At 36.0% G+C, this 23587-nt stretch overlaps 2 protein-coding genes across 2 annotated transcripts in view; both read right to left on the reverse strand.

Moving 5' to 3' along the window:
- LOC145671301 (proteasome subunit beta type-7-like) overlaps nt 1-11473 on the reverse strand; it is a 45834-nt gene extending 34361 nt beyond the window's left edge. Inside the window, exon 1 of the mRNA XM_081740271.1 lies at nt 11340-11473. The gene's annotated coding sequence lies outside the window, so the exon portion shown is untranslated. The remainder of the gene's footprint in view (nt 1-11339) is intronic.
- Nucleotides 10279-23587, reverse strand: part of LOC145671300 (uncharacterized) — a 71898-nt gene continuing 58589 nt past the window's right edge. The window contains exons 7-8 of the mRNA XM_081740268.1: nt 21357-21518; nt 10279-17066 (exon numbers count right to left, since the gene is read on the reverse strand). Of these exons, the coding sequence (XP_081596394.1) occupies nt 16873-17066; nt 21357-21518 (356 nt within the window). The 3' untranslated portion in view covers nt 10279-16872. The remainder of the gene's footprint in view (nt 17067-21356; nt 21519-23587) is intronic.

The following is a 23587-nucleotide window of genomic DNA, read 5'->3' on the forward strand; positions in this document are numbered from 1 at the left end:
AGTTGTATCTAAAGTAAAGGTGCTTTAAAGAGGAAAATATATACTAGAGTGCGATATCTTTAAATTGAATTTTAACTAGCTCAGAATTTTGTCCATTTCTGTCTAACTTTAAACAAATTTTGTACCATTCAAATTAACAAAGGGGGAACATTTCAAAATTTGGGCCACATTGATCACCTGTAGTGCAACATCTTCAAATCTGATATTTAACTACCTCAGAATTTTGCCCAATTTTTGTCCATTTTTATCCACCCAAGAAAAAGTTTTTGTAAAATCCAAGTAAAGGAAGCAGGGCTATTTAAAAGTTTGGTGGCACCTGTAGTGCGAGATCTTCAAATTTGAAATTTAACTAGCTCACAATTTTGTCCAATTTTCGTTCACTTTTGTCCACCCAAGAAAAAAAAAATTGAAAATTCAAATAAACGAGGGAGGGCCATGTAAAAATTTTGGCCACTTTAATGACCTGTAGTGCGAAATCTTGAAATCTGAAATTTAAGTATCTCAGAATTTTGTCCACCCAAGAAAAAAATTTGTAAAATTCAAGTAAAAGAGGGAGGGCCATTTCAAAATTTGGCCATTTCGATCACTTAGAGTGAGAGATACTCAAATTCGAAATTTAACTAGCTCACAATTTTGTCCAATTTTCGTCCACTTTTGTTCACCGAAGAAAAAACTTTGTACCATTCAACGAAACGGACCTTGTTTCAGGTGATATCTTCTAGAAGATTTTTCTTTCGGTATTTTTATACTGCCACAGGACCACACAATTTCAAATCCACACACACACATTAGCAACTTTAACTTCCGAGATTGGTCACGTGGAAATTTTGTTCTAGGTGATTTGATACCATATGTATCTTCTATATATATATATATATATATATATATATATATATATATATATAAAAAAAGTGACAATCCTGCATCATTACCGGGAGGATGAATCACTCACCCCTTTCTTTTTCTCCTTTTACATGACCTTGGAAGATATTCGAAGCCGACAACAATTAACCATTTCAAGGTCTTGAGTCTATTTATATTAGAAACTTAGAATTCCATTTATCAGGAAAGTTATTGCACGTTAAAAATTATCGATTTGGTCGTTTCTTTAAATATGCATTTATATGCAATAACGACATAAACATGCACTAACCTCCGAAATATGCAAATATATGCAGTATAAAACCCCAAAACAGCTGAAACGAATTTCTGTTTAAAGAGCATATCAATATCACATCAGGAAAAAAACATGCAAATATGCAAAAATCCGAAGTCTAGTGATAACTATAATATGGTTGGGTCGCCCCTCCTAATTTCTACCTGCCCCCCCTACATTTTTGGGCTGGCTACCGGCCTGATTACGTCTCGATCGGATGGTGGAATTTCAATGTAAATTTAACTACATTCGCAAGGAAGATACGCCTAATTTTCCCCTTCCTGGTGTCTGACACTTCCTTTCTAACTCCCCCCTACAACTGCTCGCTTCGCGAGGGCCCCACTTCTTTCTCTCCTGTTGGACAAAAATAAACACTTTGTCCCATGGTTACCCCGCTAGGCTAAAGGAGACCGTGATGATGAGAAATGAATGAAATGGTGGAATGTAGAAAGTGGAAGAACCCCGAGGAAACCCACGCACATGGTGTTTGTCCATCACAAAGTTCACTTGAGACGAGCAGGAATCGAGCCAGGGACCCCATGCACCAGGGGTGAACGCTTTATCACTGAGCCACCGTGTCCACAACTACTCTCCTGTTAGTTTATAATGTCATTATTTATAAGACCTATCAGAAATCTCTAGATAAATGGTGGAAAAAGCACAATTTATGGATTATATATTACGTACAAAGGCAAATGAGTATTATTTTCATCTTAGTTTAATGATAAAAGTGTTATGAATTTTTTTTAAAAAAAACTTTCTTTGGTCCGAGTTTGAACCCACGCCAAAAGCGATTTTCATTACTAGCTCGCTCGCTAGAATGCTCGGCTACGAGGACCAACAGCAACTGGCGTTTGAATTGTGCTATATGTATGCTACGTGCCGAATAACGGATAACTCCAACCAATCGGAATTGTGTATCTAGCTCCTATGGCTAGGGTCGAACGTGATTAAACCAGATATGAAAGAAATTAAGAAAGGATTAAAAAAGAAAAAAAAAATCAGCGTTAAAAATAAAAAGCTACAGCAAGCGTATGGTTCAAGGATGTTATAAAACAAAGGATCTGCCCATACAAAAACATCGTGAAGCCATACGTCACAGCTTCGCCACACCTACTCTGCCCCCTCTGCGCCACTAAGATCGTGATGTCTCGAGTCAAAAATCATGGCGGAAACGAGAGCAGCCAATCAGACGGGACAGCTCAGACGATGATTTTTTTTTTTTTTTTTTTTGGCTTCACTAAGTTCATATGATGAAGATACGTATGGCAGATCCTCTATTTTATAACATCCTTGGTTTGGTTACTCTTTCTTATGAGGAGCTTTGTGTGGAGGAAACGAGGGGGTCAAGTTAAAATGGATATTGTTGTAACGGAGCATTCCGAATTACTTAATATTGTTGCTTAGAATAGAAGATTTAATTATGACAAACAGTCAAGCTGTTGTCTTGGCTATTATGTTCGGACATCTTGCAAATCTCCTAAAGCGATGTAAGTTAAATGCAAACTGGAACTAAAATTTAACTTTGCAGGCTCTCTTGGCTGCAAAGATTTTTATTACAATGTCCTTAAAAGATAGCTTTGAAGCTAACTCAACTCTATGGCTATAATCCTAAGGTTGGTGAGTCGTTGTCCTGTTAAGTTTTTGAGTTTATTTTTATGATCTTTACTCCTACATTTTTTATGATCATTGATAAACTCCTTTCCTCGCCTTATAGTAAAAATAAATATTTGCCCAGTATGCGCTCCCAATCTGGCGCCCAGGGCACAAGCTCCGTTTGCCATCCTTAGTTGTGTCACTGCTCACACATCCCAAGTTGCAACTATAGTACTACATAAACTCGTAAAATCTATTCTTACAAACATTGGCAAGAGACAGTGACACTAATTCGTTTCAGATCAAGGCCCCTTTCACGAAAAATATTAAAACTGTGATTTGTGAACTTTAGAATGAAATGAAAAAAAAAAAAAAAAAAGGAAACAAGAGAATATCAAGTGTTCAGTGTTGTTCTTCATATGGCTCTTCTCACGGGATCAGAACACGAAATTATAATGATTGTCTCGAATGCAAGTACGCTATCTTTCAAGTTCTCAAAACATTATAAAAATATGACTATTTATGAATACATGAAACTCTTATGTTAATTTTTGTGCATTTTATGTAAATTTTTGTGTAGATATTGCTTTATATTTGGTGTGTGACCGATAGCATCATACAGGGGCGGATCCAGGACTGACTTCTGGGGGTGAGGCGGTGGGTTGTCATACTGCTACTTAGAGCTATTTTTAAAAGCTTTAAACTCTGGAATGTGTTTTATTTATATGTATAAAATAAGTTTCCTCTTCTGGAGGGGGAAAAATCGCTCCCTGGATCCGCCACTGGCATCATAAGTGGATGAACCGCGAGACTTATTACGGGTCTGGAACGGCACTGTAAGAAGCTAGCTAATTTAGGGTTTCCTTGCTTAGATTTTATTAAAGAATATAGAAATACGCAGAGAAAATGATAAATACTTCGTCGGACGTGGCCTAACAATTTCACAGAAATTTCTTTGAAGTGTACCTTTGAACGAACATTCAAGAAATAACTATTGTCAAACATTTAGAAGCCAGAGTTCTGGGGTGGTATAGTAGTAACGCCTAGCGGCGAAATCTGGCGCTACTCGTGTACGTGAAAACTCATGGAAAGATCGGGCAGTAACGAAAAGCGAATCTTTCGTCCAGCGGGCGGTGGTATAAACAAAAACAATATCAAACAGCATTTATTAAATGCTACTACTAATGGTGACGAGTAGTGCTATATTGTAAATTGTTTTGTTATATCAATAACATCAGAAGTCATTCTACCATATATCGGACATGTAACAATCTATTCTAATAACTTGAAATACCAATAAATACATTTCACACACCGTATGTTGAACGTGTTTTACGCACTGCAATATAAACAACTCCCTTTTTATGTAAGTCCTAGTAGTTGAAGTCCACCGCATTCATAAAAGCTGAACACTCTTACAAGACGAAAATTGACGCTACTTTACAAGAACATAAACCAAAAAAGTCAGTAGAAAACACGTAAAATTTACTTTTTGAGGCCCGTTTTGGAGTCCCCTGACTGTGGCGCCCCGGGCAGTCGCCCGGGCTGCCCGGCCCTTGTTCCGCCCCTGGGTCTGGTTGACTGTTCCTACTGGCTGGACTGCTATAGAGGCGTGGCTATACCGATTGTGTCATGACTTTTTTTTATCTTTAAACCTTTAAACATTGATAAAGCTCTTGTAAATCACTTTATCAATTTATAGTTTTTTTAAAACTATGAAACATGTAACACTTAAACAGTGTTTGAGAAGAAATCTTAGGTAAACTAATGTTGCTCACGAGATTCGAAAAATTTCTCGTATCATTCTGTATTTCCGAGTCGGAAATTTCTCTTACCGTCCCGAATTTCAAAATTCACTTCTCGTTTCGTGAGGAACATGGGCGGCGATTAGAGGGGGGGCAAAGGGGGGCAGTTGCCCCCCCCACTTTTTTGAAGTGACCTATTAATGTATATAATTTCATTTTTAATTGTACAGTTATTGTAAATGTTACTAGTCATAGAATAAAAATGATACCATATAATATTTGCCGTTGCGTGAGTACGTACTGGTTGTCTTCCAGTGGAGTTAATTCGGTTAAGCTGCAGGAATTCGGTTTTAATTGCCACGGAAAGTGACGTAACTAGGGGGCGCAAACGGGGCTTGTACCCCGGGCGCCGGATCGGGAGGGCTCAAAATTGAGCAAATATTTGGGAGAGCGTTTTCATTTGGTTGGTCAGGAGGACGCTAAGGCGGGTTCTTACCCCGGGCGACAACTAGCATAGTTGTGTTGCTGCACGAAAAATGGCCCAAAAATTACCCTATTGGAGCGCTACAATTCCAGCGTACTTTTATTTCTTCTTACAAGGGCCCGATGTGTTAGTCAGCCGCTTTGAAACTAATAGAGATAACAGTTATTCTTTATTCGAAAAAAAAAAGTTATTCTTTAATTGCACAAAAATTAACAGTTCCTAAAATGTCTTTTCTTCTTTCTAATAGTAAGGAATACAGAGTATAATCAGAATATATTGATTCAAAAGAGAGTAATAAGAAACAACTTCTACCTTTCCCATTGTTTTGCAGTGTAATATACGAGTGAAGTGGTGTGTTTAGGGGTGTACGAGTGTATATACAGTACAATTAAATTTAGTGAATTCAACATAATTCTAGATTTTAGGATTATTTTGTATAACTGGAGTGTGGAGTGATTCTAAGTATTGTTGAGTTTTCCAAGAAAGTGAAAACTGCGCCTAATGGCAACGAACATGTATTGTAGAATTTAAAATACAAGTTGTTCATTAATCCCCAGTTTCAATATAACTTTTGCGAAACAAGCCTCATTATTCATTACTATCACTAATATTATCCTTTCTATTTATTTCTTTTACAAATATGTTATTAAATAACTTGACACAATTTTCCAGACAGAATTTTTAAGATGTTCATGAGCAAGCAATCAAATCTCTTCTTACACTTTCGTTGTTTAAGAGTATAAAGGACTAGTACCTACTTGCGTTGCTCTTGTCAACTTACTTAATGAAATATGAAATACGATATATGGTATTTTAACTGAAAAATATAGTATCCTATTAGTTATACAACCTTTCGTCAAACAAAGTGTTAGAAACAACCACGAAAACTAACAATGATATACAAATATTCAGATCATGTCTTGCCCCCCCCCCCACTTTCAATGTCCAATCGCCGCCACTGGTGAGGAACATTAGTATTCATAAAGGGACCTACAAAGAAAGAGATTGAATATTCTCCTGGTTGGCAAAGTACCTGTAGAAACAACCAATCATTGTTCTGGCAATTTTTATTCTTGTAGGATTTTATTTCTGTAACATCAGTCTATCATATAGTCGCTATGCTAACTTCGTTCAATCCATTGATTTTAGTCTGAAAACACCATTATATTCAATTTTTGAGACAGTCATCTTATCAGAGAGGCAATGGTAAAAGGTTTACATCTGATCAAAGAATCCTTACTTCGATCCCATATGAACTTGATGAACTTGCTATTTCTGGTTTTTTTCTACTTCTTCTCGTTCTCGTCTTAATTGACAAACAGCTGGATTGGTCTCTGTCACATCCTCAGTCAAGAATCATCGTTTCGATCTTTGTCTTGTCTCGATAGTCTCAAATTAATTTTTGTGTGAAATAAAAAATGCGTAGAATAAACCATATAATGTTCATAATCTGTCGTTTTCTCTTATTTTTTCACATTATTCTCTATTGCAGAATTATTGTATTTTGCATATCCCTTCATGACCAAGTGGCTACCGTCTGTGATTTCTGTGCGTGTGATTACAAGTTCGATCTCATTAGTAGTGGCGAACACAGAAATTCGTCAAGGGATGTTCAAACTTCCAAGTTTATATAATTCCAGGTGTTTGAATGCATATCTTAACATGGTAAATGTTTATTTTTGCATAATATCTTGGTCGAAAACTGATTAAAATCTGCAGATACCTTTATGTACACTACTGGCTATGAGTACACAAAACCTTGGATAAAAATCTAAATCTAGGAACCCTTTAAGCAACAGATTTTGTGTTGACTCGGCGCTGGAAAGTGACGTTAAACTCTAACCAATGAATCACGCAACTAACTCCAATTGAAAGTTAAACTTCAGTACTATTTTTCAGCTTATTTCCACCCTGTTGAGAGCAAAGTGAACCAATGCTCTTAAATCAGTGTTCGTAGTTTGAGGGAAATTCTTAATCCAGGAAAATTTCGCAAAAACGGTAAAAGGGATTTTTTACAATAAAACGTGAAAATCCAGGGAAATTTCGAGCGGATTGATTGACTCACGGAACAATTTTTAAAGAGGTAGTTTGGCTACGGTCATATAATTTGAAGTACTCACCAACTACCTCCATAAAAATTGTTGCGAAACTACCATAGGATTCTGAAACATGGATATTTGGATAGGGCACATACCAGTTCCTAAGTCAAGTCTTGGTCCGACTACAGTAGGTCCCCTAGTGTTGGAGCTATGGACCTTTAAAGTTCATTTTTTTTCATGTTTTCGGCAATCCGAATGTATAATTCCAAAAGGAAGCATTTGTGCACCCAGGTTGGTCTACACTTTTCATCTTATCTTGGTGTCAGGAATCACTTCTCAAACGTTGCCGGTGTTGTTTGAAACACCCTTAAGGTTTGAAGTAGCTGTCACCAATGACACATAACTTAAGATGTTGCAGGAAGTTGTCATTCCAGAACTTAAAAATAATCCTTGTTACGAAAACATTCAGTTCATGTGGCAACACATGGAGCACCACCTCACTTCGGTATTGTTGTAAGGGACTTCTTGGATCACCATTTTGATGAATGGATTGGTCGTCGTAGTACGACAGATTGGACACCCCGTTCATGTGACGTCACACCATACGACTTTTCCATGTGATGTATTGTCAAAGACGACATGTGTTCCGGGCAACCTCAGGATTTGGATAACTTGAAACTAGTGATGTGAGGTGGAAAATTTTCCGTTCTAAACAAGTATCAATGATCAAGTAACAATTCCTCATTAACCATAAAATTAATTGAATTCATGTATAGAAATGTTAAAAAGTGAAAGATTGTTTAAGGAATGTGAAAATTTTCATGGCTCAGAAAATTTCCAGTACTATGTAGGAACAAGTGAAATAATTTTTCATGAGTTGAAAAATTTTCTGTCATGTATGGAAAAACTGAAAAACTTTTTGAGCCGGAAAATTTTCATCATTTTAAAGCAAAAAGTAAAATAACTTTTGTGAATCGGAAAGTTTTATTGCTCTGTAGAAACAAGTGAAAGGAATTTTCATGAGTCGGAAAATTGTCATTAGGATGTAGAAACAAGTGGTAAAACTTTTCTTAAGCAGTACAATTTCGAATATTATGTACAGTATAGTGATGTTAGGTGGAAAATTTTCCACTATATTTAACTGCACATTGAGCTATAAAATTGAGTTTTTATGTAGACAGTAACAAATTACAATTTTCCAATTGGCACACAGGAACCGAAAAATTTTATATCCAACATACTACCTGGTTGTGGCAGTTCAGTTACACCGTGAGCTTGCGTAAGAACAGAGTGAACATGGGATCTCCACGTACGAGTTCAAACTGGGGTCAAACGCCGCTACAGCGGAGCGGAAGATATGCCAGGCCTTTGGTGAAAGTATCGTGACTACGCGGACAGTACAGAGGTGGTTTAACAAGTTTAAGGACGGCGAAACACTCAAAGACGCACCACATGCCGGAAGACCAACATATGTACAAAATGAAGATCTTCAGACAACAATTCAGGCGAACAGTGTCCAGACAGACATGTGAGGAACTGGGACTACAATTCAGTGTGAGTAGAGAAACCATTCGGCAGCACCTCCATGAACTTGGGAAGCACTACAAGTTGGGTCAATGGATGCCACGTGATTTGACTCCGAGCCGGAAGGCAACGCGAGCAGACACCTGTGTTTCTTTGCTGTCTCATTTGAGGAGGGAGTCATTTCTGGACTGGGTATTGACATGTGATGAGAAGTGGGTCCTGTACGAAGCTCCAAGGCGCCGTCATGATTGGTTAGCATTCCATGAATCGGTTCCAACAGCCGAAACCAGCACTACACCAGAAGAAGGTCCTGTGTGTTTGGTAGACTGCTCGCGGCATCGTTCATCGGGAACTGCTACAAACTGGTCAGAGCATCAATGCAACTGTGTACTGTCAGCACATGAGCCGTGTTCAAGAAAAACTCAAACTCTAGAGCCAGCACTTCTGAATCGCAAAGGGGTCCTTCTGTTACAGGACAATGCTAAGTAGCTAGGATGACATGGGGCATCATTCTACACCTTGGATGGGAAACACTATTGCATCCGTCATTGCACCGTCCAATTATCACCTCTTTCATTACTTGGACTATCACCTTAAAGGACGCCAATTCAAATCCCTAGTAGAGGTGCAAAATGTACTTGATACCTTCTTCGCTTTACGGCCCATCAAGTTCTACCGCGATCGAATTCATGGTCTTCCAGAGCGTTGGCAGAAGGTCTTCGATCCTTATGGGGACTATTTTTGATCGTCCAGATACGTCTTAGGTGACAAATCGATGTTCAAAGGTTGTGGGTGAAAAGCAACAGAACTTTTCTGGTTACCTTTAAACAATAAAGATTGTCAACTCGCCTGTTTTTTTTTTTTTTTTTTTTCATTTGATTTCTTCACATATTGGGGGAAATGACTTTGTACGCGTCTTTGGTACGGAAGACTCGGGTGCGATTGTCGTCGGGAGCTCATGTGGTTCGGATCTCCCGTAAGCTATTAATCCACGTCTCCCATAGCCTTTATTCTGAAAAGAACGCTAATCTTTAATCCAACCAAACATCGGAAATTGAACTCAGGACCTCGTTCACCAAGGACATGTGCATTACCTACTATCTTTTAGAAACAAACTAAAACACCAAATGACCCGGTTTCTCCTTTCTCTTTCGGATTATATTTTCAATCTTCTTTTTTCATATTTTCTGTTGGTAAATTTATTTTACATGTCTTTCTTCTACATTTACATATTATGCAAACGAAAGGTACATAAGTATAGAAACACTAAGGACAGTTAAAAGTACACATCTTTAATGGAACTCAAACCTAGGATGGACTCTGCCTCGTGGTCTGAAACTGAATGCCACAGACTACTCAGCTATGGATGCCGGCTACTACATGAATGAGAAGTTTTTTTTAAACTTATTGTATTCGTTGATAGCAAAAGTTGAATTGTTATACTGAGATACTAGATATCAATCCTTAGAGATGATTTCACACTGCGAATGGCTCATGTATCAATCACATGTGCGCAAGCTGCAGCGGCTTCGTCACTACTCAATTCAAAATGGTGCCCATTCCAATTTTCTCATTTTTTTCGTAATATTTCCCAAATCTAGTTCACTATCGTAATTTTACCACATAGCTTACTAATAAGTACAAAAGAAATGCTGTGAAATACATTAAGTAATAATTTTTAAAACCAAGTTCTACAGACTTTAGTAGAAGTCAATGAGAAAATAAACGAGCATATAGTTTAAGAACAAACTGAACTAGCAGAAAATTTAATAAACGTATAGATGTAAAAATACAATAAATGGAACACACAAGTTTACTAATTTATATGTTGCAAACGACAAATGATACATACTTTTCATTTCCAATGCAACATGAATACTGTTACTTGAAATAACTATATTTAACTACACTACAAAAATGATAAACTTATAATGTACCATTTTATGAATAACAAAGTGGTGAATGCATGACAAAGAAACAATTTTGGATATGTACGCTAATAACAAACTTCTCGTGGCATAAAACAATGTATTATTGGCTGAATCTATTTGTAAAATATCTTCATTAGGGACAACTAGCGATATAATAAATTCCTTTAAATGAAAACACAAGAAATCATAGATGCAGTAAAAACATTATTAAAACCCGTTTCATAAATAACTATGGAAAAATATCGAGGTTTTTTTTTCAATCGCGATGAATATAATTGTTTTATATAAACCTAGTTTTTTATGCAACGATTGCCAGAAAATTGCTTTAAAGTACTAACCATGACATCAAATTTTAAAAGTTAACGAATTCTTAAGATCTTAAATAACTGATCAAAGTAGCTCATGAAAGTCTCTTCTTTAGATTTGTTACCATCAAAACAAAGAGTGGAAAACTCCTTAGACTTTAATTCAAAATCTATACATATTTATTATATGAAGTTACTTTTTTAAAAACAAAAAAAGAAAACTCAGAATTAAAACAAGTTTAAAGTGAAATTGTTTTTACCTTTTACCTTTTAAATTTACTGCTTAAACTTTAATGAGAAAAGGCAAAATATAATGAAAAATATTACAAAACATTCAAAAACTACCACCAAGAATTACAATAAATAAATAAATAAGGTTTTCTTTCTGCTATCCGTAGAGATAATTACTTCATGAAAAAAACGAAATATATATATAATGACAATAAATATATATAATGACAAAGTAGAAAGTAGTTACAAAATAGTAATTATGCACCGAAAATAAATATGAACGTTTAGCTCAGTGACGACTAACTATTGCTACATATCACTTATTTACCAGCCTTTATCTGTCTTGACTGTTTACAATCTTCAGTGAATGGTCTGATTCTTTCAGTTTACTTGAAAAAGATTATTTACTGTAGTTTTCAGACCCATTAATTTTTCATTGATCTGCCATTATGAATAAAAATCTCAACGAAACACAACAATGAACAGTTACGTAATCTAAGTAACAAAACCAACTATTGTTTGTTTCTTAATACTTGCCAATTACATAAACAGCTACACTTAAATATAATATTGTATAATATTTGTACTTATACAAAACAATTAATGTTTACAGTAATCGGACAACTAAACAAATGTTTTAAAACAAGCATGTATCAACAAGTGTGAACTAAGTCAATGAATTGATGTGTCGACCTCTATGTATTTCATACAAAGTAGCAGTAAAGTCACATGTGTGAGAACTTTTGTGAATGGATCACGACATTATACATAATTCACCTCAGACACAGACTGTTACGTTCAGACATCTAATACTTTCATTTTATGACTCAACAGAACATTCTACAATCACGTATGGTGTTAATTTTAATTTGAGAACACACAAATAAAACTCATCTTATTTATAACTAGTTTCGTTAAAGCTCATTCTTCAGAAGATTTTACATTTATATTTAAAGCAAAGTAATATGTATCTCGCAATACGGAGAAGCCCCAACATATATAATAAATTCATTTTTAAATATAAATTAAACACTAAATATTAAGCATCATAATTTAACATTAATTTACCGAATGAAGCAGAACAACTAAACAATTAATTACCTTTAAGAAATAATTTCAAGTACTTCATAAATAACATAATTGTGTTACTAGAAATAAAATTAGAGAGTACAGAAATAAAATTAATATCATCAATAATGGTAACAATATTACAATATTGCGAGCGGTGATATTTAATGAGAAACAAGCAAAAAGGCTAATATTCACTGCAAAAAATAGTAGAATTTTCATCTACATGTAAAAAGAAGCACTTTCAGAAGAACCTACTTCCATCCTCAGCTTGCTTAAAATTCAAAAACGATTTAAAAACAAGAAGGAGAATGTGGAAAGGTAAACTATATCAACTTCAAATCATCACATTCATGGCTTCAGAAACTGAATGTCTGGAAAAACTTTTTTATAGGAGAGCTCTTTTACTTTCAGATCTTCCCTGGGATCTCAATAAGGAAACCCAATATTTATTAAAAACTGGACAGTAGAACGGTTTCCTAAAATCTTTACTATTAAAATGCTACAAACAGGTACAACAGGAGATCGTCGGCACCCACCATCAACCAACAACAGATGCCACAACTGGCAAATAGATTGGCGTTCCTCTGGTTCCACATTTCTCGGCAAAAATTAAGCAGATTCTGCAAAAACACATCAAAATTTCAGATGTTCCTCTAAATCCATAGACAAATACATAACAAATTTTAAGGCATTTTTGACTGTCCCCCTACAAAGCAGTAATGTCTATCGGGTGAAGTGTCAATGTAATAAAGTGTATAAAGGTCAAACAAAAACGAATATTTGCACTAGAATAACTGAACATGTTTCAACTTCGAAGTCTCGGAGCCAACAGCTGTCTGGTCTAGGAATGCATCTTAGAGATTATAACTATAATTGAGAAAGCAAAAACAGCAACGGAACGAAAAATCAAAGAATCATATTGCATCCATAAAGATAAATTCATACTTAATTTGGATAAGGAAGAAATAAATATGATTTGGAATAATCTTGTCGTTACATATTTCGTCATCTGGAAAGCAAAAAAAGAAAACAGTGAACAACAACAGTAAGTGCCTATTACCATATGTTTAGTTTTTGACAGAAGATTTGTATTTTACATTTCTTAATCCTTTTAACCATTTTTTTTTTAACTTTCCTTATTTTCCTTCATGTTTTTAAATCCTTTTTAATTTTAAGTAAGCTGGGGACGGAAACGGATCCTTCCGAAAGCGCTTCTTTTTACAGGTGATGAAAACTGTTATTTTTGCTTTGAATATTAGCCTTTTTGCTTGTTTCTCAATGATAACAATATTAGGAAGATAAAACCAGTTTTATTGAACACTTTAACTATTCTTAAGTACAATAGTAATCAAACCTCAACGTTATTCATTACAAATCGTACATCATTAAGGAGCTATAAATTAAGGCATTCTGATCCATGTTTACCGATTGACAGCTTCAGAGAAGTAGACAATACATGTTAAGGAGGACATCCAGCTGATTTAAAATAACAATAGATGTCGAAGTTTTGTTTATTAATGTTTGTATTTCGAGTTTTAAACGTAATGTAATGAGCAAAGTCTCAAGCTTCGATCGTCGTTATCAAATTTGAAAACAAGTTTAATGCACTAAATGCAAACAAAATGCAATTACGCTATTTGGTAATAAAACAGTTATCAAGACTGCTTATAGAGCATGAAAGTCAAGAAAGAAAGAAAAAAAAAAGAGAGAGAGAGGGAGAAAATTTAATATCCAGCTTTAACGAAAAAGAATATAACATTGTACATCAGTTATCGCTTATTTAAGCTGTAAGTCTTGCCATGTCACTACAATATAATTCATTATACTTAAGCGTGATTCTTGTTGTTTATCTCAATAACACATATACGTATAAATACACACACACTCATACAAAGCAAAAACAAGCACATATTAGGAAAGAAAACTTATATGATTATCTTATATTACATATCTTCCCCTTCCCAAAATTGATCAAGCTATTCTCCATCGAATGCAGCATACCTAATTACAGGCTATTTCAAGTTCTCTGTATCATTTTTCCTTTTATTTATTTGTTTCATGAACCTGATGATGACCCATTAAGACCAGAAACGCCAGTATAGTGTGTTTTAAATATATATCTGATACTTAAGTTAACTATGTAAGTAGCTGATTGTTTTCATCTTGGGTACATTCATCTTTTGTTTTTGTTTGGCTTATTCATAATTCAGATAAGTACCAGACACGTTACTCTTTTTCTTGTTCCAAGTTTGTGCAAATATTTACCACAATAGTAATTATTTTCCGATATTTAGCTGAAAAGTTTAGAATATACGGTAATAAAAATAATAATTTTTCTATTAATAAATTCCTGTGCATATTTTCCACTCATAAAGGTAAATACATGTGGTCTGTACGACTAAGAAAGCAACAGTACCCTTACTTACTACAAAGATGGTTGTGAACGGACGGACTGGCTAACATGCTAACACAATTCTGTAACTAAGGTTTCAATATAGTAGCTACTTTCATTGTCAGTGATGTTATCTATGTATTTTGTATCTACATTGTATATTTTACATGTTTCTTGTATTACAAATCGAATCCTGTAGATTGTCATTTTCCACTATTTTCAGTAAATCTCGTAACACATATATATTTGGGAAGTTTCAGCCACTTAACGTTGTTTTATAAACATATTAAGTACAGATGTAAAGTACCTCTCCCTTTCTTTCCATATTTTTAAAGACTATGAAAAACTGATACACAATATCACATTATTGATACACACTATCATTTGTGTCTAACACAAAGTACTGTAAAATGAAGTGAGTTAACGTACAATTGCTTGCTAGTGAAAAATATATCTTGGGACTATTTATGAGATTATTCAAAAGCGTAAATTCTATTTTTTAGAGATAGACAGAACAACACGAAGGAACCTTAAAAAAATCCTCTAATGTTTATTTGACAATGATTTCTTTCTCTCTACATAATTTCTTCTTTCAAACACTTTTACGTGAAGACAACTATGAGCACGTATGTCTATAATCTAAACAGAACATGGGTTTCTTCGATTTACAGGAAATCGTATTCAAATTGGCTCACTCACTCTGAAAGTTTTTTAAAAAAAATATATTATTTAGATGGATACTCATTTACGCACAGCACTGCACATAAGAACAAACAGAAACTGCCACGACAGCATTCCGCAGGTGCTACTGTCTTACTTGGAACCTTCTTCATAGTGTGTTATATTTTGATAACCATTATACAGGGTGAGCACAAAAACAGTTCCTGATTGACAGCACTATCATACTTTAAAATTTATTACAGCGCTTTGGATAATCGTATTTAAATGAAATTGGTGACATTTCAAAAGAAAAACTCAAATATTTTTGTGCATGTCAACAATGAAAAACAATGTCAATAATGGACGGGATCAAACACAGAAGAAGCAAATTCACTCATATTTGCTTTTGAGTGACCAATGTCACAGGTCCAACTTATCTTGACATGCTCATTAATTTGTTATTTCCACAACTGGAAGAAGAAGAAGAAGGTACTGACTATTTTCCAACAAGATGGAGCATCTCCTCACTGGCACTTTCATGTTCGGAAACATCTGAATGAGCGGCTTCCAGGAAGATAGATTGGACGTGCCGGAAACGATGATAATGTCTTCTACAAGTGGTCGCCGAGGTCGACTGACTTGAAGGTCTCTGACTTCTTTTCATGGGGTCCCTTAAAGGATTGTGTTTATGTACCCCCATTGTCTCAAAACCTGCAAGAGGTGCAAGTCCGTATGAGTGCCGCCATCCAGTCCATTTCACCAGATATGTTGGAGTGTGTGTGGTGTGAATGGGAATATCGTCTTGATGTCTGCATCGCCACTCGTGGAGCCTACATTCAATGTCTATGAGATACAGTAAAAAATATTTTAAGTTTTTCTTTCGAATGTGACAATTTCATTTTAGTATGACAATCCAAAGCGACGTAATACAACTTTAAAATATGACAATATTTTTATGGACACGCTTTATATAAATGTGACAAAATGAAAATTGAACAAGAAAGTAAGAACTTAAATCAACATCATCTTATAGAATTTACATATAACCTTCTCTTACACCCCCCCCCCCCCAAAAAAAAAGTAATTAAAATAATTAAAATTCATTAAACACTAATTCATGTCTAGCCGCAGACTCAGAAGAAAATGGTAGTGGAAAATAATTTAAATTTCAGCAAATGTAATTAATACCAAGAAATAAAGTGAATTATTTTTATAGTTAAGATAATCCTTTGCTCAGTATTACAGAAAATAACAATAGTTAGAGCTGCTCAAGTGATTCTAATTTACCTTATGTAAATTCAGGTCTAATCCAGTTTCTCTACGTGTTATATTCATATTTTCCAGTCCTAATAAACTGGTTTTGGAGAATCATTCCGAGAAATGAGACTTGCTCCTTATTTTATAAGACAAAAAACATGCATTAAGTAGGTCAGACTTTTCTATTAAATGTGTATAGTAATTAGTCATCCATTGCATATTGTATACTATTTCATTACTAAAGTTTGTAAACATATATTAGTTGTTGTTTCATATTGAAACGTATATAAAACTCATGATTAAATAACAACAAGTAAATCTCTTTTTAACAATTCAATTATTTCTTTATGAGTAACTCTTAGTAGATACTAATATATATTCAAGAAAACAAATTACTTTGTTATTCTTGCTAAGAGTTATTTAACAGAGAAATCCTCAATATTATTACGAAGATACAAATTGCTGTATCTTATAGCATTTTCTATGATACATCATTTTCGAAGTCAGTGTCGCCAGAAGAAGAACTCTTTCCTTCGTGCGATGTATGGGAACTGACACTTCTGCGTGATAAAGGAGTGAAGCTTCCGTCGGTGTATGGATACGGTGTTGAGGATACGTCGTTTTCTGTTGCGTCACCGATATTTATGCTTAAAAAGGAACATATAACCTTGTGATCTGAAAGAGGAAAAAAATTAAAGATATTATGTTAAATATTGATATTAGAGAAAACACCAAACTGTATCATTCACATTATACAAAATATAATAATTTCTCAATGCTTTGAGTACAGTAAACATTCTCCGGGCAGTGACAGCAATGAAAAGGAACATAAGATTAAAAAGTAAAAGTAAAACAATGAACCCTAGACTTGATGCCTAAATAATTCACTTTCGTATAGATATTAATAAAAGAGGAAACAACCGATTTTTTAACACACCATATCCTCTATAGATGTAAATTCAATAACGTACGAAAGGTGAAAAAGTGACTGACTGGACAGGGACACAGGAATTGTCCAATCACAGCAGGGATCCGTGGTACAGCCCACGTGATCCTAGTGGAGAACAACGACATCGAGAGTGAGAGAGAGTGAGTGAGTGACTATTCTGAGAAGGGGACTGGGTGGCGTAGTGGCTAACGCATCTTCACGGTATGCCGGAGGTCCCGGGTTCGAGTCCAGTCAGTCACTTTCTCACTCTTTGTACGTTGACTCCACTTTCCATTTAAAGAGCTGCTTCAATGTCACTGCTTCTACATACCACGCATTAATTTGTTTTTGCCCAAAGTTCCTTAGATTCACGCTGAATTTTCTGAATATATTTAAAACTATGATCTAATTCCTGTTCAATTCACTCGTATCCAAATTTAATTTTAAGAGGTTTAATCTAAAATACTTCTTCCAATATTACTAGTACGTTTTCTTCCTTTTTTAGAATTATGGTTTCTTCTCTCATGCAAATAATTGCATTTAAAATGTTGAATCAACCCCAAAGTAAAAAATTCACATTAAAAATGGATTCTAATATCCCCAATTTGCTGCTGGCGATGATCTTATTGTATTTTCAATGTAAAGATAATTATTTTATTAATTACAACATAAGGTTCATAGGAACTTGAAAATACTGGGAAACTTGATAATTTTGTAAATAATTTATAAAATAACTTACAGTTAATGAGACGTTTCCACATTCTTGCCTAGTATGATAATCATAAAGATCAACCGGAAAGTTGTGTCCGTTTTTGCAACACTAACTTCTATTCCTTTCCACATACTAATATTTTTTTTTCATTAATATCATACACCATGCACATTAATTGTATGAATACTGAATTGTTTCTAAAATAATAATGGATTTTTTTCATTTCTTACAGGATTTGTGGTTCTAAAAGATGTCTGTCGATGTATTTCTGCTTCACTGCATACTGTATGAGTTCCGGAAGAGGAAGATCCTCTGGATGTGATTAAATATTTTGTGTGCAAGAAGATTTTGCAAAGGGAGAAGTATCTGACAATATATGCAGAAGATGGTTCGCGAAATTTAATAAGGGAGACCTAACGCTTGAGCATGAATCACGCTCTGGACGACCATAATTATATCAGATCGATATTACATTTCTTATCATATCACAAATTGCACAGGACCTTGGTGTTGGTTAACAAACAGTTTCTAACAGTATTAGACAGTTGCTATATGTGAGAAAGTACTCCAAATAGATTCTACATAACCTGTCTGAGAAGAATCGATAGGGCTGGGTGACCATTAGTTTTTCTCTCCCTGCTAGGCCATATAGAGGAGCAGTCAAATGAAAACCGAACAGCCTCTATCAAATAGATTCCTCGCAAAAATTGGAAACACTGTGTTACTTAACGATACTGGTGTCTCTCGGGAGAAAAAATGCATAGTCACAGCTCACAAGTACACATAATTGTTTGTTTATTGCTCTGTAGGTGAGCGGAGTGAAAAGTGTGTTCGTCCAGCATTAGAAATGGAGGCAAGCAAAGAGCAGAGAGATGTGGTTGTTATTTTGGTGGCTAAGGTTGTTGGAACACGCGGAGCTCATTGTTGCATGTCTGCAGTGTATGGCGACCACTACATGTCATTGACAAGTTTGCAGGACTGGCATGAGATTTCGAGAAGAACGCACTCACTGCAAGACGATTCGCACCCAGAACAGGTCCATCGCGGATTGATAGTCTTATCCGGAAAAACCGACGAATCACAGAAGAAGAAATTCGTGTTCAGGTCGGCATGGCTCCGTAAATGCCATTATCCATACCTACAGTTCCGAAAAATTTGCGCGAAGTGGGTTCCGCATCTACTGACAGAGGGACAAAAGATTGGCGGGATGGTTTCATGTCTGATGCATTTGCAGCGATACCACGAGGAAGCGTACGCGTTTCTCTCCCGTATCGTCACAGGGGACGAAACGTGGTGCTATCATTTTGAGCCCGAGAGCAAACGGCAAAGCTAACAATGGAAACACCCCAATTCTCAATCACCAAAGATATCCAAAGCTGTTCACACAAGTTCCGATAAAAACATAATGACCTTCTTCCTCGACTGCAAAGGCCCTCTGCTTCTTGACTTCCTCGAGCGTGGGGCCACTATAAATGCGAAGCGATTTGAAGACTCTTTGCAGAAACTGAGACGCGTCATAAAGCCAAAGCGCTCTGGAATGTTGTCGGACGAAAACATCGTTTTGCATGATAATGCCCGTACCCGTACTGCCAATCTGGTGAGAGATACGCTTCAGAGCTTTGGATGGGAAACACTTTAACATCCTCCGTACAGTCCAGATCTTTCCTCTTGTAATTTTCACATTTTTGGCGACCTGAAGAAAGACTTCGTGGACATCGGTTTCAATCAGACGAAGAAGTGCAAGAGTGGGTGAGGTTGTGGATCCGTCAGCAACCTAACTCTTTCTACAAGACTGGAATTGATCGTTTCCCTCAGTGAGATAAATGTATTAACCCATTTAGCAATTACTTCTTTGCGCATGTGTACGGTTTTCACTTGACTGTCCCATATATTATATATACACAGCGTATAATATATAGGCTAATCCAGGAAATGAACAGGCATGCAGTCATCGTCTCCTTGGCTGCAGAACACACCGATTCCAATATCGCTGCCTTCCTGAAAGTCGCCTAGTAATTCGTCTTCAAAGTTCGGAGAGAACTGGAGGCCGCCAATGGTGATGTGGAAACCGTTTCCCACAGGAAACGACATTGTCAGCCCTCGGGCAGGACCTGGACACCCGAATTCATCGCTTCCGTCCAAGCCGTTGCCGAAGCGGATCCAGGGAAGTCCATAAGGGCACTCGCAAGAGAGAAGCAGGTTGACGAGGCCACCATTCGACGTGTGGTGCATGAAGACCTCTGTTACAAGTCGTACGTGATGGGGAGAGGCAACTTCATGGCCAGGAGAACCAGGGAGAATAGAGTGACCCGCACTAGGTGCCTTTTGAACAAGCTGAATCATCTGGAGCAACCAAAAATGCTCTGGTTCTTCTTGGATGAGTAAACCTTCGTCCAGGATCAGAAGGCGAAACGCATAAATGATCGGTGGCTGTGTAAAACACCCGAGGAAGTTCTGACAAAGTTTTCCGCCTTCGTGATGGTTCTGGGGGACGTGAGCAGTGAGGGTGACGTGATGCCTCCACATTTCTTTGGTGAAGGTGCCAGAGTCAACGCTGTTGCTTACATCGATGTGTTGAAGACGGTTGTGTAGCCCTGGATTACTGCTATAGCACGTGGTATGCCATGTGTTTTTCAGCAGGACTCCGCTCCCGCCCATACGGCCCATTCAACCCAGGAATGGTTGGCCCCTAATTTTCAAGACCACGTCACCCCAAACATGTGGCTCCCCAGCTCTCCTGATGTCAACCCTTTGGACTTTTACTTCTGGGGCGTGGTTGAGAAGGACAGAAATAAGCATCCACACAACACCGTTGCGGCTCTCAGGGCAGCTATTGTGGATGCCGTGACAAACACTCCCAGAACCCACCTCATTCATGCCTGCCGACGGTTTCGACACGGTTTAGATGCTGTTATTGCGGCAGGCAATATAGCTGTAACTTTGAAAAGAAATTACACACTAACACACACAATTGTGAATGATCGTTTATGAAGTGTTTGTTGCTATGTCCCTATGATTTTGGTGTGATAGCTTGTTATTTTACGACTTGTTTATATTGGTGCTCTCTCTTAACCACCCATCTTAAAACAAAACAAAAAAAAAAAAAAAAATATTTTCATTATCAGCCACGTTTATGTGGGAAGTAACATGGTAACTTTCAAAGATTTAGAAGCTGCACTATTTACTTTGAAAATACTTTTCCCCTTTCTTTCTAATTGTTTGTGATGCACTCAACAAAGAAAAAGGTTTACTTCTAGTCAATATTTTTACCTTGAGAAAAACTAATTTGCGCTTCATTTAAGAAAGAAATCCTATATTTACTTACCTCCCTCGTAAGCCATGTCAATCGGTCTCTTTCCGCATTTTGTGCTCTTGTATGGATCTGCACCATGAGTGAGTAGCCATCGTACAAGGTCTAAATGACCTTTACGTGCCGCAAGATGTAGAGGAGTAAAACCATGGTAGTTTTGGGCGTTGATATCACAACCTAAAGCAAAAAAATTATATCGAATTAAAGATGCTTGTACTAAATTATATATCTATCTATATAAATAAAAATGAAAGTGACTGTTTGTGGCTTAACTCTTGTACCATCCAACCGATCGATCAAATTTTCAACATACAGTAGATGAGATTCGGGCCTGGAATGGGTTTTATGGGTTTTAATTTGACGGTACAACTTAGGGGAAGGGCAGGGGGCAGATATATATAAAAATGATCGAAAATGACCGATCTTAATGTCGAATTCATAGTTTTCGGGGTCGCTGAGATGAACAGTGACACTTCCGATGCCGTTTAAATCCGAATTCAGCTCCGCAACTTGGGGAGGGGAGAGATATTTAAAAAAATGATCGATATTAGTGTCGAATCCATAGTTTTCGGGGTCACTGAGATCAACAGTGACACTTTCGATGCCATTTATATCCAAATTCAGCCCCGCAACTTGAGGGAGAGGCGAGATATATAAAAATGATTAAGAATGACTGATATCAGAAAGTGCTTCAATAATAGTGAAAAGTGACTGATTGACGAACCGTACTACTAATTTTTCTTATTTTAACCCAGTGAAACGGGTAACTGACGCTAAGTATAAAATAAATATATAATATCAATTTCTTGTCAGAAAATAGTAAATATAACCGTAACATTTAAAAAATAAAGTACATTATGAGCTCTTTCGCTAAAATGCTTCATAAGATAGGATAATAAAAACAAGAGAGAATTAGGGAGAAAATAAAAGAAAAACTAAACACGGAAGAAACTGAAAGTGATTACCCGGACGTTTCTCAGTTTTTCTCGGTTCTTTAATTTCTTTCTTTCTTTTCTATTGTTTTATTCTTGTCATTATGCTTTCATATTTTCTGGTGATTCATTTCCTATTCCTACTTTGGGTAAAATGACTTCATATCAGACAAAAGTAATTCATGAGAAAAATTAGCTCAATGGAACAATATTAAATGAAGCCCTAAGCGACCTCAAGTTCTGAAAGCATTTACAGTATACAATATGAGGAACAGCTAGAGGGAATGACACCATATTATGGACAGGAGAAATGGAGGTAGAACTACATCTATTACTGTATACTACAATCATTGCGGTCATCTTGCATTCAGGTCCAAAATTTTTAATGAAATGAAATCTTTGAGTTTTACGTCTCACGGTTATACCGGCTCCTCTAAAGAAAACGGTGATGATGAGAGATGAATGAAATGGTGGAACGAAGAAAGTGGTAGGAAACGAGAGAACCCAGAGGAAAACCACGCACACGGTGTTTAAAATTTTTAATATGGGAGAGCGGGTAATTTGATTTCGTTTTAGGGTAGCTTTTTCCTACAAACACAAATCTGACGTTATTTCCAGATTATTTTTTATATCCAGATCATTATCTACAGATAAATGATTTAATAATTATTGCATTCATAGTATATGTTCATTAACTTACAATTGTATTTCAGAACTTACACGTGTCACAAACCCACCAGGAAGAAAGAAGTTAGTTGTTAAAGTGACATAAAAAAAAAAAAAAACAATTTTTTGATAACAGGCGACTCTACTGATTAAAATAAGTTTATGAGTTTACACACCGGAGAAAACATTAAACTGTAATAAGCGAAAACTGGGAAGAAACTGACTAAACTAAAACTGAGGAGACAAATCATGACCCTGCATACTAACACCCAATCTTCGATTTCTTGTTGGAAACAGATTTCATGATGATGGTAATTAAATTTACTAAGCTGACTTTCTAGTTGAATATTACCTTCATAAATCATGTTTAGGTCGCATTAGTTTAGGGTCACATGGACAGGGCTAAAGCAAATGGTCAAATAAATCCCAGCATAAATAAATCCCTAGTAGTAACAGTTCATATGTACGGATCTTGTGATTCACAGTACCTGCTGAATGTCGGTAGGAAATCGAGCAATGGAGGAATGTGCCATCATTAAATTCAATTTCAAATTTCAAATTGGTTGTTTCCACAGAGATATTTCAAATGATTAGAACTGTTTACAATAGTGAGGCATTGAGCCGCAAGAACGTTGATGGTTGTGAATG

The sequence above is a fragment of the Thermobia domestica genome, chromosome 15 (genome assembly GCF_964235325.1).
Source record: "Thermobia domestica chromosome 15, izTheDome1.hap1.1, whole genome shotgun sequence".
Lineage (NCBI taxonomy): Eukaryota > Metazoa > Arthropoda > Insecta > Zygentoma > Lepismatidae > Thermobia > Thermobia domestica.